Source organism: Corythoichthys intestinalis, chromosome 2 (assembly GCF_030265065.1).
Source record: "Corythoichthys intestinalis isolate RoL2023-P3 chromosome 2, ASM3026506v1, whole genome shotgun sequence".
Taxonomy (NCBI): domain Eukaryota; kingdom Metazoa; phylum Chordata; class Actinopteri; order Syngnathiformes; family Syngnathidae; genus Corythoichthys; species Corythoichthys intestinalis.
In genome coordinates this window covers 36,021,413-36,038,017 of record NC_080396.1, presented here as the reverse complement: position 1 = coordinate 36,038,017, position 16,605 = coordinate 36,021,413, and the positions used below count along the sequence as shown (strand labels likewise).

Here is a 16,605-nt window from a genome sequence, read left to right as displayed (position 1 = left end):
GCATCGTACGTGAACGTAGCCTGCTAGGTTAAAATGTGTAAAACGAACATACCCAGAAGTCAATAAAACAGATTGAATCCTCATCACAACATATTGCGCTGTTGGTAACAAGGAAGCTGAACTTTTAACAGCACTGCTGCACGTACGCGCGCACGTATGTACGCACGCACTTGAGGCGATAAATCGCAGCGGGAAAATTACTGCCTTCATTTTCATTTAGTGTGCGATAAATGGAATTATTGCATATTGCGACAGGCTTAGGAGAAGGTACCTAAAGTGTACTTGGAGAAGGTTGTTGATTCTGTCAAATCATTTGTCCATACGCATCTTTTCTTTCTATCCTGTCAGTTCATGCCGGATGCCTACGCTGTCATGCAGCTGCTTCTCAAAACTCAGACCAACTTTCATGACCTTGAAGATGATGATCCACAGGTGAGAGAGGACTTGGCATTTCCTGAGTTGTTTCAGTTTGTCTGTTGGTTGGCAAATTTTTTCAATTTGATTTTTCCCCTTAGATATCATACATGATCTCTGCCTGGGCAAGAATGTGCAAGATCCTCGGGAAGGACTTTCAGCAATACCTTCCAGTGGTAATGGGCCCCTTATTGAAGACTGCATCTATCAAACCTGAGGTGGCACTCCTTGATAGTAAGTTGGCTTAATGCTCACACTCTTTGACTTTTAAGTTAAGATTACAGGTAGTCCCTGGGTTACGACAAATCCGATTTACGTGATTTAGACTTTACGACGTGTTTTTTTTGTTTTGCGATGCATGCTTTTGGCGCAGGAAGGGTAGAGCAGGTCGTACTAATGGCACACGACTCAGAGCGCATGTACACACGAGGAAGAGCGCATTTCCGGGTAGTGAAAGCTCCCACAATGAAGCCGTGCAGCTGAGTGAGCGAGAAAGGGGAGAGATTACAGCTGCAAGCCTGCGTACACATTTGTTGCTTGTGAAGCATCCACAGAGGCGACACCTTTTGTACTGTTTATTGTGCGTTTTCAATTGCGGTCAAATACTTGGTGCGAGTTTATGTGATTATTTGATGATGCACGGACGCTAACTGATGCATACTAATTGTTTGTGTGGATTGTTATTGCTGTATCAGCAGCTAGTCATTAGAGCTGTCCCAACTAGTCGACGTCATCGATGACGTAAATCCGTCGACGAGCACAACATCCCGCCGACGGTTAACGAAGGGTTTAAAAAATATCTGCGTGGAAAGTTTACAATGTCGGACGCTCTGTATGCAAGCGGGGAAAGCGGCACAAAGCCAAAAAAGCGCACCAGAGTGTCCAAAACATTGACTTATTTCAAAGAAACAAAGGAGGGTACACTCTTGTGTCCTGTCCCTCCAATGCCAAGCTTGGCTGCACGTCGGCCATGAATAAACACTTAAAGCGCCGTCATCCAGTTTGTTAGTCCATCTAACTAACTAACGACATTTTTTATTGAAGTTGCTAAGCCTGTCGCGATATGCAATGGGTCCATTTATCACACGGCAAATAAAAATGAGGGCGGTAATTTTCACCACTGCCTTTTATTGCTGCGTGCGTGCGTGCATCCATTGGTGCGTGCGTGCTGATGGCATATGAGACTCCAGTTCCTTTCTCTTATCAACACGCTGTAGAATTAAAGTTCAGAGATACAAAATAAGAAAACACATCTGTATTAAACACTGTAACATTAGTACTGCTGCATTGAGGTGAATGGGGGAAAAAGGCAACCTACTTTAGCCTGCTATAAAACATTGGCGTTTGTGTCGTGAAAGCAAACTTGCGGTTAAAAGGTGACACTTCAAACATGAAAAATCGCTGATTAACAGCATTTGCAAACGAAAAAAATGACCAAAAAAAAAATCGATTACTGACACTACATGCAATGACAAAAAGTTTTTTTTTTTTTTTTTGCGGCGTGTAAAGCTGAAGTTAGCTGTTTAGCGAGCGTACTTTTGGTGAACATTTCAAAATAAAAGCATGTCATGTTCGTCATATAAATAACGATTTCTGGAGTTAATCCCACATACTTCAGAATTCAGATTCTACTCTAAGAATACCTTTAAAATGACACCCTTTATGAAAAATCTGATTGGAAATGAATAATTATTATAAGACTATTATATATAGTACCAATAATATTAATGCTAGGTTGTTTTTTTTTTAAGTATTGTTTTGAATCATGTTGGAAAGGCGAAGTCAGTGTTCTGAATGTTTACATTCCATTCTTTTGCACTAGTTAATTCTATCAGCATTTGAACTCATTGTTTATTTGTGATTTATTATTGTTATTTACGGGTTTATTTGTACTTTAATAAATTAAGTGTTCCAAAATATTTTTGTGGATTGATAAGCGTCAACAAAAATTTCATTACTAAATTAGTTTAAAAAAAAAAAAAAAAAAGTCGACTAATTGTAAAAATGGTCGGCTGACTAATCGGGAGGAAATTAGTTGTTTGGGACAGCCCTACTAGTCATAAATCAAATTTGAACTGCTGTTCCTGAAGATGAAACTGATTTTATTTAATTTTTTATTTTAGTTTCATTCTTCAAGTGTTGATCTAATAAGCAGCTGAATAAAGGTAGCAAACCACACGGACGTCTGACATCGTCATTTCAGAGCTTAGCTCGCTATAGCTAGGACTTAGCTCTTGGCGAGGACGGTACAATGATGTATAATACAGGTTTTTGGATGGTTGTTTTGCGATTTAGAGGGTACTTAGGAGTAATTAAATAGTTAATTCCGATTTATGCGGCAATTCGGGTTACGTTGCCAGCGTAGGAATGGAACTCGTCCGTAACCCGGGGACTACCGGTAATCCAAACAATGTTTCTTACAGCTCAGGATATGGAGAACATATCAGAGGATGACGGATGGGAGTTTGTCAACCTTGGAGACCAGCAGAGTTTTGGCATCAAGACTGCTGGCTTAGAGGAGAAATCTACTGCTTGCCAGATGCTGGTAAGCATCTGCTTTGTTTAGTGGCTTGCTTTTGTAGTTGTAACACGTTTTTAGAGCGAAGACATCAATTTAGGTTTTCTTGTGATGCGTCAACACAAAGTAACTCTTTGTGAAAATAAAAGCCAAAAAAAAGACTTGATCGTATACTAGAGTGGAATCTAATGAAGAAAAACCTAGGGTTGGGCTATTTGACCTTAAATTTATTTAGGTTTAAATTGAATCTCTGAATGGTCACTGTATACAAACATAACTGTAAAAATGAGGGAATCATTTTCAAATTCAGAGGTCTTGAACTAAGCTAAATAAAAAAAATAAAGTTGTCATATGAAATTAGGTTTTTGTTATGTCTAAAAGCGGTATGAATACTTCAAGACATGTCACCATCGATGAGCTGCACGTTTGTCTTTCAGGTGTGTTATGCCAAAGAGCTGAAGGAAGGTTTTGTGGAATACACTGAGCAAGTGGTGAAGCTGATGGTCCCTTTACTCAAGTTTTACTTCCACGATGATATCCTTATCATTAACCACAAGTCGGCTAATTTGCAAAATGAAACACTTTTTTAAAAAAAAAGGAAGAAAAAAAAAAAAGCCAGCAAGTGGAACGTTACCATAGCTATTATGTCCTTAACTGTGGCACGTGTGCGCGTGGCGGCCGCGGAGTCTATGCCCCTTCTGTTGGAGTGCGCCCGCGTTCGGGGGCCCGAGTACCTCACCGAAATGTGGCTCTTCATGTGCGATGCCATCATTAAGGCGATCGGTACGGAGCCGGACTCTGATGTCTTGTCGGAAATCATGCATTCTTTTGCCAAGGTAAGAAATGGTCATATCTTAAAAGACGAACGCAACTTCGAGATATTCTTATGGCCTCTCTTTGCCCTTCATTGTCTAGTGCATTGAGCTGATGGGAGATGGCTGTCTGAACAATGAGCATTTTGAGGAGCTGGGTAGCATTTTGAAAAGCAAACTGGAGGAGCATTTTAAGAACCAGGAGTTGAGGCAAGGTGAGGCCTCGCAAGCATATGTTGTCTCACTTTCAGTGTTGCACCTATTCACTATAATGACATAATTGGGATTGGGCAGTACGTAGGACTGGTTATGTTATGTGGTTAGTTATGCCTTGCCGCCATATTCTTCTATTAATTTAAAGGAATTTTTCGCTAGTATTATCAATCCATTTGATGTGGGAGGGTGGCAGGTAACATGCCATAATTAAAAAAAAAAAAAAAGTGTATATTTTTTCCCAAAAAAAAAAAAAAAAACCAACAACAATATGATAACGCTACAGTATCTGCATCAGCCAATACCACACAGATATTGGGAGACAAAAAAAAAATGGTATCGGTGCCAACCACTCACTATCTAGTAGGCCTGCACAATAGACCCTACTCACCGACGTCACAGAATGACGTGTCGCTGTATCCGGCCGCCATATTGTCCGTCTCTGTTTAGCCCTATTCTCAATGGTTTCAATTAGTCGTTCACTTTTATAGAGCAATTCATGGAAGCCCCAGTGCTTTCAGACGCGGTAAACTCATTGGATGCGTTGCATAAAAGGCGTTATGTGGAAAAGCTTCAGTCTATCCATTCGCCAGATCCATATTTGATGCCTAAATCGATATTTTTCGACCCGCTGTCTTCGCCCTCTCTGCCTGACATCTGCTACCCTGATATCTACAACTATCTTGTCCACAGAAACTTGGCCTATTCTCACGAAACTTTGAAAAACATTAAAAGCAGCACTCTAGGCAACATTACCCTGTGTGATTTCTAAAATGGCGACAATCAAAAAAAAAAAAAAAAAGTTGACTGCGATGGCCGACGCTTCAAGGATAGGTGGATATTGGACTATTTCTTCAATAAAACACGCAACAACTGTGTCTGCCTCATTTGCAAAGAGACAGTCGCTGTTTTCAAAGAGTTCGATGTGACGCGATAATAACAAGACATGTGACATGTACAAAATGAGGGGCGGCTAGCTTGACTTCGTTTTAACGAGTGAAGGGTGGCTTGACTGCAGTTTCGCAAGAGCCCGAGTGTCGAAAGAGAACGCCACAAAGACGAGACTGTTGAAATTATGAATTAAAAGAAATAATAAAGCAAATGTGACACACAGAAGGGCTTGCTAACATTTGTTTAAATATATTGTTCTATGTAAATGAGCCAAGGTAGCCCCCCGCATTTTTACCACACCAAATCTGGCCCCCTTTGCAAAAGGTTTGGACTAGAGCTGTCCCGACTAGTCGACATGGTCGACGTCATCGATGACGTAAATCCGTCGACGAGCACAACATCCCGTCGACGGCTAATGAAGGGTTAAAAAAATATATGCGTGGAAAGTTCAGAATGTCGCACGCTTGGTATGCAAGCGGGGAAAGCGGCGCAAAGCCAAAAAAGCGCACCAGAGTCCAAAACATTGACTTATTTTTAAAGAAACAAAGGAGGGTAGGTACACTGTTGTGTCCTGTCTCTTCAATGCCAAGCTTGGCTGCACGTCGGCCGTGAATGATAACGACAGGACATTGTAAGTCCGTCTAACTAACTAATGACATGTTTTATTGAAGTTGCTAAGCCTGTCGCGATATGCAATAAGTCCATTTATCGCATGGTAAATAAAAATGAGGGCGATCATTTTCACGGTTGCGTTTTATCGCTGCGCGCGCGTGCATGCGTACATTTGTGCGTGCGTGCTGATGGTTTTCTCTCATCAACACGCTGTAGAATTAAAGTTCAGACATACAAAATAAGAAAACACATCTATATTAAACACTATATACGTTAGCATTGCTACTTTGAGGTGAATGGGGGGGAAAAAAGACGACCTACTTTAGCCGGCTATAAAACAGGCAGCCTTCTCCAAAACTTGCAGTTAAAAGGTGACACTTCAAACATGAAAAATCGCTGGTTAACAGCATTTGCAAAAGGAAAAAAATTCTATTACTGACAACACATGCAATGACAAAAAGTGCTTTTTTGTAATAAAAGCATGTAATGTTCGTCATATAAGTAAATAACGATTTCTGGCGTTAATCCCACATACTTCAGATTCTACACTAACAATACCTTTAAAATGACACCCTTTATGAAAATTCTATATATATATATATATATATATATATATATATATATATATATAGTACTACAGTATACTATAATATTAATGCTAGGTATTTTTTTAAGAATTGTTTTGAATCATTTTGGAAAGGTGAAGTCAGTGTTCTGAATCTATTTACATTCCATTCTTTTGCACAAGTTAATTCTATCAGCATTTGAACTCATTGTTTATTTGTGATTTATAATTGTTATTTATCTGGTTATTTGTACTTTTATCAAGAATTTAAGTGTTCCAAAATGTTTTTGTGAATTGACAAGCGTAAAAAAAATGTCATTGCTAAATTAGTAAAAAACTTTAAAATTATAAGATTAGTCGACTAATCGTAAAAATAGTCGGCTGACTAATCGGGAGAAAGTTAGTCGTTTGGGACAGCCCTAGTTTGGACACACCTGTTTAACTGATGATCCGTAGACGAGGCCAGCTTCTTTCACTTGGTACCAGCTAAATATTATTCAAAATGTAATGATGGTGGAAGAAATAAGCATCTTGAATTTGAAACTGTATGTTGTCGGCGATTAGCCTCGCAATGATCTAAATTGTGGTTGTCAGCCCAAAACCCTCTAAATATATATTAAATGCATCTTACCAGATATAAAATGACTACTACATAATCCGTGGTAATCGGTTGGAGCCCAGTTTTCTCGTCGAATTGCAGCAGTCCATCTCGCTCTCCTCTCCGGGTCTCTCGGAATACGGTAAAACTTCAAGTCTCTCAGTCTCTCTTCTGTTACTGCAACCAACCGCCACACACGCCTTCACCATTATGATTATTAATGTTAACGAGCAGAAAAACACGCCATAATAGGAGGAATTTACGTAGCGGTTATGCATATACACGACAAGTAGACGGACAACATGGCGCGGAGGCGTGGTTGTGACGTCATGTGAGTAGGGTAGGGTCTATACCACGGGTGGGTAAACTATTCCTAAGACGTGTATACACATATTATTTTTAATTTGGGGGGGTGAAAAAAACATGTCTTTCAATGCTAAATCTGAATAAATACATTGAACATACACACACACACACACACACACATTTTTTTGTAGGGGCACTGTCGCGTTTTCTTACTTATCACGTCAGGTTCTGGTCCCCATTAATCACGAAAAACGAGCGATCGCTGTAGGTCGTTTGGACTTTGCCATTGCAATGTGCGCATGGGCAATAGTCGCATCTTAGAAAGTACAATTGTTTTTTTTTAACATGTAAACTTTTTCACTTCATGAAAGCAGCAAGTGCGCAGATGATGGATCCCTTTTATATACAGCAAGCCAGCATTAAACTGCATTATATAAATTAGCGGTGTCCCCGATCGGATATTGAGCTAAGCGTGCCATGTTTCACAGGATCGGAATGTGGTGGAAAAAGTTTTTCAGCTTAATGTTCGTACAGCGCCACGGCTTCTCACCCTCCCTCCTGCTAAGCAGTGTGACCAAAATATTTTTCATGGTCACCAGCAGAGGCGTGTGAAATTTCCGATTCTTAGATTATTCGCGATTCGGCCGTGGAAGATTCGAGAACGATTCACAAACATCCAAATTCCGATTAATGAATTATACCAGGTAAAGTGGAAATAAAACACAGTCAACGCGGTCTTCAGGACGCAATGAGGAAAAAAAAAAAAAAACAATACCTGACTGCGCCCGTCAGCCGCTACAAACAGCGCCCAGTTGCTAGTTGCTACAAACATACGGCAACATACGGCAATGGTAGATATCACATTTATCTAGAACTAGAAGTGAAATGACAGCCGACAGCCGTCTTGGATCATATACCCAGAACTAGATGCGAAATGACGCTTTCCCGCGCTAGTAAACAGGCGGCACCTTAAAGCAGTAGAATTCTCTATAAGGCTCTGTTGTAGCGAACCTAATTACTTTTTATCTTAAAAAAAAAACAAAAAAAAACGGCAAAATCTTGACTTGAATCTATCTTTAAATGATTAAACAGTTTTAAAACTTTCACGTCGAAAGTAGACAGAAAGGAAATTATAGAATAACGGGAGCAATTTTAACAACTTTAACGGTTGATTCACATTAAATTATTTGTATGTAGTTTAAAGCTGCTGATACAGAATGGGGACTTGAGTATTTTATGTACTGTTTTTAACGGTTAACTTGATACTGAAATAGTTTGTTTAGCCTGAGAGGATTTTTGAACAATTTTGGAACAATAATCGATTTATAATCTAATCGTAATCATAATCGAATCGTTAGGTGCCCAAAGATTCCCACCTCTAGTCACCAGTGCAGCTAGCGTTTGGTACTTAACATTAACGATGATTGACAGGTTTGTAGCCTTGATCTGGCCAGAGAAGCCTCCTACGATCAAATTCACAAACGCGTTAATCATCGTTAAACTTGTAGCCCAGTCTGAAGTGTGCTGTGCTAACTCATTCTATGAGAGGATGTGCTCTGCAGCGCGAGCAAATTTGAGTGGACTCATTCAATGAAGCATTAAATAAAGACACATTTTTACATGTTGTTTAAAAATAGTTCACATTATGAAGGCTGCACGGTGGGACAGTGGTTAGCACATCCACCTCAGTTCTGGGATCGTGGGTGCAATTCTGGCTTCTGGTGTGGAGATTTTGTCCGGGTTCCTGCCACATTCCCCAAAAATTGGCATAGTATGCTGATTGAACACTCCAAATTGTCCGTAGGTGTGAGTGTGTGTGTGTCTGTATGTGCCCTGCGACCCTTGTGAGTAGGGGTGTGACAAAATATCAAAATGGTGATATATCATGATACTTTGTATCCCTCAAGGTTATCGATATGCTCCTGCCAAGAATCGAGATATCGTTTTGAAATTGTGTCAATGTCTTAAAAAAAATATATATATATATAATGAAAATTAACCCACAAGTTGCTACCAAAATCTATCACCATAACAGTGTCTCAGTTGACTCTAAGGCTGCATTGACTGTGCTCGACGCCCAATCCATTTAGACTGGGAACGTTTGTTCATTCGAAACCAGAGCATTCGCAGTCATTCTGTCAGATTTTCAGGGCGTTTACAGGTCACTTGCTGTTCATTTTGGGCATTTACAGGTCATTTTCTGTTGAGTTTGAGTCACTGCCTATTCATTTGGGTGATTTCCATGTCATTTCCTGTTCTGTAACTCAAAATAAACAAGAAGAGACCCATAAAATACCCCCAAATACACAGGAAGTAACTGAAAATGAACAGTTAAATGGCCCAAAATTACCTCATTGGCTGCCACTGACAGCCACGTTCATTCGCTGCCACCCTCCCAGTTCAAATGGATTGGACGTCTACTCATGATAAACTCATTCCAATTCACAGCAGAAGCTTGTTTTTCTGTTTATTAGTTGTTTATAGAATATCCTAGAATGATTTCCTGACCAATGTATCAATAATCGTTGTATTGTTATCCTGAGCTTTTGTATCGCGTATCGTATCGTTATCGTGAGGTACCAAGAGGTTGCCACTCCTACTTGTGAGTGTAAGCGTTTCAGAAGATGAAGGAATTATATAGAGCTGAAACAAATACTCGAGCAACTTGAGTTTAAAAACTGATCCAAGTAAGTTTATTCACCTCGAGGAATCGTTTAACTTTGCCAGCTCTAAGTATCACTTTTTGCCCGGACTACTTTTAATGCGGGACAACGCGCTGATGTCACGTGCGTAGAGGTAGAAGCAATAAAAAAAATATTTAAAAAACCTTTCTGCAGCCGACAGCCGCTACAAACTACGCCGACGTTGCTAAAAACTAGCCCGTATGATGCTACGGCGGTAGCCGGTAGCATCTGATGTGTCTCATAGATATCACATGTATGTTGAACTAGATGCGAAATGACAGTCAGCGCTGTTAGTAAACAGCCGCCATCTTAAAGCAGTACACTTCTCAGCGCTAATAAATAAGATTAACGTTCCTGTCACTCGCTCACATACGTAACGTTAGCCCTGCGGAGGGCTAGGTTTCTATTAAGACCACTGTCGATGCGTGGCTAACGTATCTTACATACAGGCTTTATTTAATCTGTGAAACATAGCGCTTTAGAGTGAGGAGGGTGTAAAATGAAAACATGATCAAGCTAACTGTCAATTTTAGCTCAGTAGTTATTGGTGGATAAAACACCAAGTAGCACTGGCCCCTAATGTGCTCCAATACAGCAGGTATCATATTTATTTTTTGGGAACTTGTGGAACGACAACAACAACAGGAAGGCACGTCTCTCGCTCACCCCCGCACGTCACGCGGTGCATTCAGGAACGCATGCAAATATCCCCGCCATATTATAACCTGATATGTTACAATACATTTATTTCGAGCACTGCAAAAACTCAAAATCCTATCAGGATTTACAGTTTAGACTAACTTAAAACTTAACTAGAACTTAAAATAGCTTGACACAAATGGAAATTCAATTGAAACGTGGGGAAAAACACCTAACTTTTAAGTGATTTGTGTTATCAAGCGTAATGGCATTTTTAGGTAATATATATTTTCATAAGATCTAAGTTTTTCGAGTGAAAGCAGTGAATTGGTCTTTTTTATTTTATTTTTTTATTCTAGTCACATCTGAGGCAATTGTTGGCTGGTTTCAACAATGTACATTGAAAATAAAGACATTGATTGACTGAAAATGGTTCAATATTAGATGAAATGTCTTGTTTTCTCATGTATATTTATAATTGCTTTTTACCTAAAAAATGTTTTATCCGATTACTCTATTAATCGATAGGATTTTCAGTCAAGTACTAAAATGTTCGATAGTTGCAGCTCTAGAATTATATGATGTTATTGAGAGTGATAAAAAGTAAGGTGTTAAAGGTGATTGAAATGAAAAATGTGGGCGCGCCTACATTTTGTGCTGGTGCACATTTAGAAAAAAGTTAGGCGCACCAGTGCAACCAATGCAAAAAGTAAGTGTGTGGAACCTTGGCAATATCGCAATGTTAATTTTTTTCTAATAATGTTCAGGCCTATCCCAAACGGAGCTATTCAAGTTATCTGGTGAACATTCTTCTAGTTTTTAATATCGCAAAACATCCCCCACCCCACCCCTTTATCGTTCAGGCATATTATCAAGAATATTGATTCAAGACTTCTGCTTACAGCTAAAAGACAGGATGAAGACTACGACGAGCAAGTGGAAGAAACGTTGCAAGATGAGGTAAATGCTCACGCTGATTGAATTCTGCAGGCGTAAAAGCACTTCTAACGGATACCCTCTCGTGTCATAGGACGAGAACGACGTTTACATCCTGACCAAAGTGTCAGATGTCCTGCACTCCGTTTTTAGTAGTTACAAAGAGAAAGTGCTTCCTTGGTTTGAACAGTTGCTGCAGCTTATTGTCCAGCTCATTGTAAGTTTGTACGTTCTATCACCAGTGACTGAATCCATTGCGAATTGCTCCCGCTTGCCATTAAAGGACTGGATTTTGTCCCGAAGTATCCCAACAGGCCGTGGGCTGACAGACAGTGGGGGCTGTGCATTTTTGATGATGTGGTGGAGCACTGCAGCCCGTCTTCCTTCAAGTATGCGGAGTTCTTCCTGCGGCCAATGTTGCAGTCTCTGTGCGACTCCAGCCCTGAAGTTCGGCAGGCGGCCGCTTACGGTGTTGGTGTCATGGCGCAATATGGAGGAGAGAGCTACCGACCGTTCTGCACAGGTACTAGCCGTGCAGATCTACGTCCTTTAACTTTGGATGCGGGTTTTGTCCTGCATACCGTAATTTTCGCACTATAAGGTGCACCTGACTATAAGCCGCTACCCACCAAATTTGGCACAAAAATGGCATTTGTTCATAGATAAGCCGCACTGGACTATAAGCCGCAGCTGTTTTCACTGTATTATGGGATATTTGCACCAAAAGATATTAACCTGTAAAACTTTATTTGACAGTGGCATCATACGACTGTCATAAGACAAAATGAACCACCATTTTTGAACCAATTGGCCGCAAAGCCTCATTGCTTTAAGAAGCTTCCGTTGGCCATCACTGCTCCCTTAGGAGAGACAATCAACCTCTGCTGCCACCTGCTGTCAACACTGTTGTTGTCCAACATGCCTCCTAGCATGCATTGCAGCACTACAGATGTAAATAGCAATCCAAATTCATGTTCTGTGCTAATTTCTTCAGTTACTTTTCCAGTTTTATTAATTTCTAGTTATGGTATTTGGTAACACTTATTTGATAGTGGCGTAATATGACTAATTAGACAATCATAATTATGACATGACACTGTCAAGAACATTTATGAATGCTTATATCAGATGTCATTTAGTGTTATCTGGGAAATTATCTCACTTTTGAACGGATATAAAAGATCCAAGCTGGACATAAATGGAGTTAGTGACATAATTTGCCAGATGACACTTAATGACATCTGTCATAAGCATTCAGTAATGCCCATGCTAGTGTCATGTCATAATTATGAAGGTCTTATGACAGTGTTAGGGCACGGCTGTCAAATAAAGTGTCACCTATTAACACAAATAAGCCTCACTGAACTATAAAGCGCAGGATTCAAAATGAAGGAAAAAAGTAGTGGCTTATAGTGTGAAAATTACGGCAGCATCTACGCAAAATCTGAAATTTCAACATCTGTGTACCCAACATAAAGGTGACAATAGCCACGTTTACATGCTGACTTTTATTCATACCGATTCAAATCATTCCGAATGGAAATTTCACATCAGCTGTTTACATGTCACTTCATCTATTCCGATCCAGCGTTTACATGTGTCTGCCTTTACTCCGAAAGGACGTTTGACAACTGCCGTCTGACATGCGCAGATTAATCAAAACAAAGAGTCACGTTGCAAAACATGGAGATCGATCGTCAGATCAGCTGCTGTTTTAACATTTCGAGTGGAAACAAAACTTCAGAATGGTACGCCGTTCATTTAAAAAGTTGTGTGGGTGCGCTGTGCGTGTGCTTGGAAGCCATGTTGCAAGTGACGTTACTTACGTCACAAAGTGACGTCACCACAGAGCATGTGCAGAAAGAACGCAACCAGACACCATTCCGCTTCCCTGTTTACATGATATAATTTTACTTGTAATCGGTTTGGGAAAAGGAATATTCCACCCCTGTGAATCGGAATGAAATTCCATTCGGTTTGGGCCTGTTCATTCCGAATGAGGTGTTTATATGGAACACATTTATTCGGTTTGAACAAATATTCCGATTGTAATTGGAATATTTGGCTCCATGTAAACGTGGCAAATGAAAGACTAATCTTTTTGTCAGCATATTTCTTGCCAGGAGTGTTAAACTGATGTTTATTGCGGGCCATAGAAGAGTAGCTGCTGTTTCCTTCAGGGGACATTTATGTCCATCTACTTGGGCAACACGATGAGTTAAATATTTATCAAATGAATTAAAAAAAAAAAAAAAAAAAAACTTTGGACAAAATTGAGGTAAATAATGTATCCCCAAAATTTAGACAAATTCCTTTTATTGGCGTTTTCAGGGCATTCAATGGCCATTGATGTAGACGTCCAATCCATTTTGACTGGGAGGGGCAATGAACCCTTGTTCATTTCTTTGTACAAGCCGATACCGATGCCTGCATTTTAATGTCCTATCTGGGCCCCCTCCGATACTAGCAAACTTATCTTTTGATGACAAAATTGTGAAGCCATAATTTTTTTAAAAAATCTAATCTTCCCCTCCAGATTTGTGGTCTGTTGATGATCTCTTTGATCGTGTCCCTGGTTTTTCTCCCAGAGGCCATTCCCTTGCTGGTCCAAGTCATCAAGGCGGCCGATTCCCGCTCCAAGGAGAATGTCAACGCCACAGAAAACTGCATCTCTGCTGTCGGCAAGGTCATGAGGTTCCGGCCAGAGTGCGCAAATGTCAATGAAATCCTCCCTCTCTGGATCAGATGCTTACCCCTCAATGAAGATAAAGAGGAGGCCGTCCACACTTTTGATTTCTTATGCGACTTGATTGAAAGGTTTGCATTTCTTTGACAGCGCTAGAAAAAGTTCCAATTTTTGGGGGGGTTATATGAGCTTTTGAAGGGTTAACCACAATTTGTCTCCGCTCTGTGCAGTAATAACCCTATTGTCCTCGGACCCAACAATTCCAACCTGCCCAGCCTGTTCCAAATCATCGCCGACGGGGTTGCAAACGAGTCGGTGAAGACTGAAGACGCTTGCAGTAAACGTCTTGCAAACGTCATCCTTCAAGTGCAGGTGAGCGCTGCGCCACCTTTTCTCTGTTATACAAATACGCGAACTCGGGTGACAGACGCTGGCTGATTTTGTCATTCTAGGGGTCGGGAGGATTGTGGTCCAAGTGTACAGAGACGCTAAATGAGACTCAACAGAAAGCCATACAAGATTTACTGACTGCCGCCTGAACTTCCTGAGCAGACTCCCACCTGTGAAATCCCCGAAAGAAACATTGACTCTTGACAAACACTCTTGATCTGCAGCGTAAGGATGCCGGCTTCACTCTCCCCATCTCCCTGCACTCAATTGACTGGAGCAAAAATGGAGGACCCCGACATCAAGGACTGACTGCCTCTTCTCCTTTAGCTAGATGTTTGTTTCCAAGCATTCCCTCAAGTGTGACTTGCCTCTGCGCCCAACATGAACTCACTAACATAAGATCAGAGGGGAACACATTTTAGTCGGGAGGGTAGCACAGGACAGGACTTTCTATATTGGACTGCACAGCTTGGTGAGTTGAAAATGAACACTTGGCGATCACCGCCTGTCTGCTGTGAATTATTTTCCTTTTTTTTTTTGTTTTGTTAGTCACTTGGGCATATTACTTTCAATGCAGTTGTTCTAATGTAAGGGCATGTTTAAAGTGGCTAACTCTAGTGAACATAGTGAATTTTACTTCGGAGAGTCTCTCAACTCCGCAGCGTTACCAACATCTATAGCCATCCGAATTGCTGTTCAAATGACTAGTTTTTTTCTGATTGTCAAAACATCAGGTAGCATTAGGAATGGGGGGGTCAAACTGTTGTTGGTTACTGCCAACTAAGTTGATGTCTAACTGCTTGTAGAGTATCCATGTGTGCTACCGTACTCTTCGCTTTTATGGTGTAACCCCTTTACAGCCCTGCAGGTATGTGGTGAAATTTCTCAAAAATGCCTAAAATAAAATTCCACTTGCGAATACTGTCAGGTTTTGATCTGAAATGACTAGTCATTTTGCATGCTTTTATTGGGACATCAAGCAAAGGAACGTTTACATTAAAGCTTTTAACCAGAACATTTACCGTGACCCTTGCTGGGAACTTCAATTTGCCAATTCTAACTTCTTTCAATGTTTTATTTGTTGTGTGGTAATTCGTCAACCGTAATACAATCAAAACGGAAGCCTTAAAACAAATTGTTGGACAGAGATGTTAAAGCTTAGTTTACGACTTGTGTTTATCAAACTGGTGACCTTGGTACCGAAGTAGCAGCGATGTTTCAAAAAGGCTGATGACACCTAATTTCTCCTTAGTTGTGCAAAATTTGGACTGTATAGATGGTAAATGTTGCATCAATGAAGCAAATTTGCCTCTCAGATGCATAAAACAAGTTTTAAAGTGCCCGTGACACAAAAAGCATGTTAATTTCATATTACATGTGGTATTCTATGCTCCTAAACGAAATGGACCACTTGGATGTGTATGGAAGCGATCGATATATTTACAAAATTTTTTGAATCCCTCGCCATGAAAAGGAGTGACTTCCAACTCGAGTCTCGGGTTGAGGAAGAATGCGAATGTGATATCAGCGGTAGAGATTTTCACAATGCAGCCATTACTAGAGTATGCAGAAGTTCTGCTGATTTTGCGAATTTATTCGTTTTTTGCGTCACGCCAGCCCAATGTGCTGCAGGGTTTCGTTGCTACACCAGGGAGAGTGGTGTGAGCCATTTTGGATTTCCAAAAGATGGTGTTCGTCGCAAAGAATGTCGGACTTGTTTTGCCCAATCTAGAGAACTTCGGACGGATGACTGAGTAAAGTGGCCACAGAGAAGGCCACTCGGCCGACGACCAGCAGCTCATCGCACACCATGGTCGCCGGCTGATAAAGGCGTGCCCGCCTACAGAGTGCTTTTGTCGGCTTGGCCCCGAGCAACCCTCCCCGGTTCTCGATTGTGTAGACTTCCACCCCCTCAGTCCCCTTCGCGTGCCCGCCTACAAAGCTCTTTCCTCGGCTTGGCTTCGAGCAGCCCATAGCTCTAGTCTCCGGTTCTCGATTGTGTAGGCTTCCACCCTCCTCGGTCCTCTACGTGTGCCCGCCTATAGAGGCGGTCCTTGGCTTGGGCTCGGGCAGCCACGCGCTCCAACGTCTGCCGGTTTGTCCACCGAGAATGCGCTCTTTTCGGCGTTCATTCCCCACTGCGTCCCCGGCGACGAGCACTGACTGCCTGCCAGGGCCGCAGCGAACGACGAGCCGTAACTTACTCGCTGCCGGGGGCTGGCTGATCCGTGAAGACTATCACCACCACCGCCGCCGTTGTGTTAGTGATTCGGGGTAGTTTTGTGTCATTTTACATTTTCGAGAAAGAGACTTAAAAGAGCCGCTTGGTTCGGGTTAGCTT

At 41.1% G+C, this 16,605-nt stretch overlaps 1 protein-coding gene across 1 annotated transcript in view; it reads left to right on the top strand.

Moving 5' to 3' along the window:
- kpnb3 (karyopherin (importin) beta 3) overlaps positions 1 to 15,191 on the top strand; it is a 35,298-nt gene extending 20,107 nt beyond the window's left edge. Inside the window, exons 14-25 of the mRNA XM_057817440.1 lie at positions 349 to 432; positions 516 to 648; positions 2,838 to 2,959; positions 3,370 to 3,466; positions 3,596 to 3,768; positions 3,848 to 3,959; positions 11,157 to 11,212; positions 11,283 to 11,405; positions 11,492 to 11,711; positions 13,777 to 14,005; positions 14,105 to 14,246; positions 14,327 to 15,191. Of these exons, the coding sequence (XP_057673423.1) occupies positions 349 to 432; positions 516 to 648; positions 2,838 to 2,959; positions 3,370 to 3,466; positions 3,596 to 3,768; positions 3,848 to 3,959; positions 11,157 to 11,212; positions 11,283 to 11,405; positions 11,492 to 11,711; positions 13,777 to 14,005; positions 14,105 to 14,246; positions 14,327 to 14,413 (1,578 nt within the window). The 3' untranslated portion in view covers positions 14,414 to 15,191. The remainder of the gene's footprint in view (positions 1 to 348; positions 433 to 515; positions 649 to 2,837; positions 2,960 to 3,369; positions 3,467 to 3,595; positions 3,769 to 3,847; positions 3,960 to 11,156; positions 11,213 to 11,282; positions 11,406 to 11,491; positions 11,712 to 13,776; positions 14,006 to 14,104; positions 14,247 to 14,326) is intronic.
- The last annotated feature ends 1,414 nt before the right edge of the window (positions 15,192 to 16,605 follow it).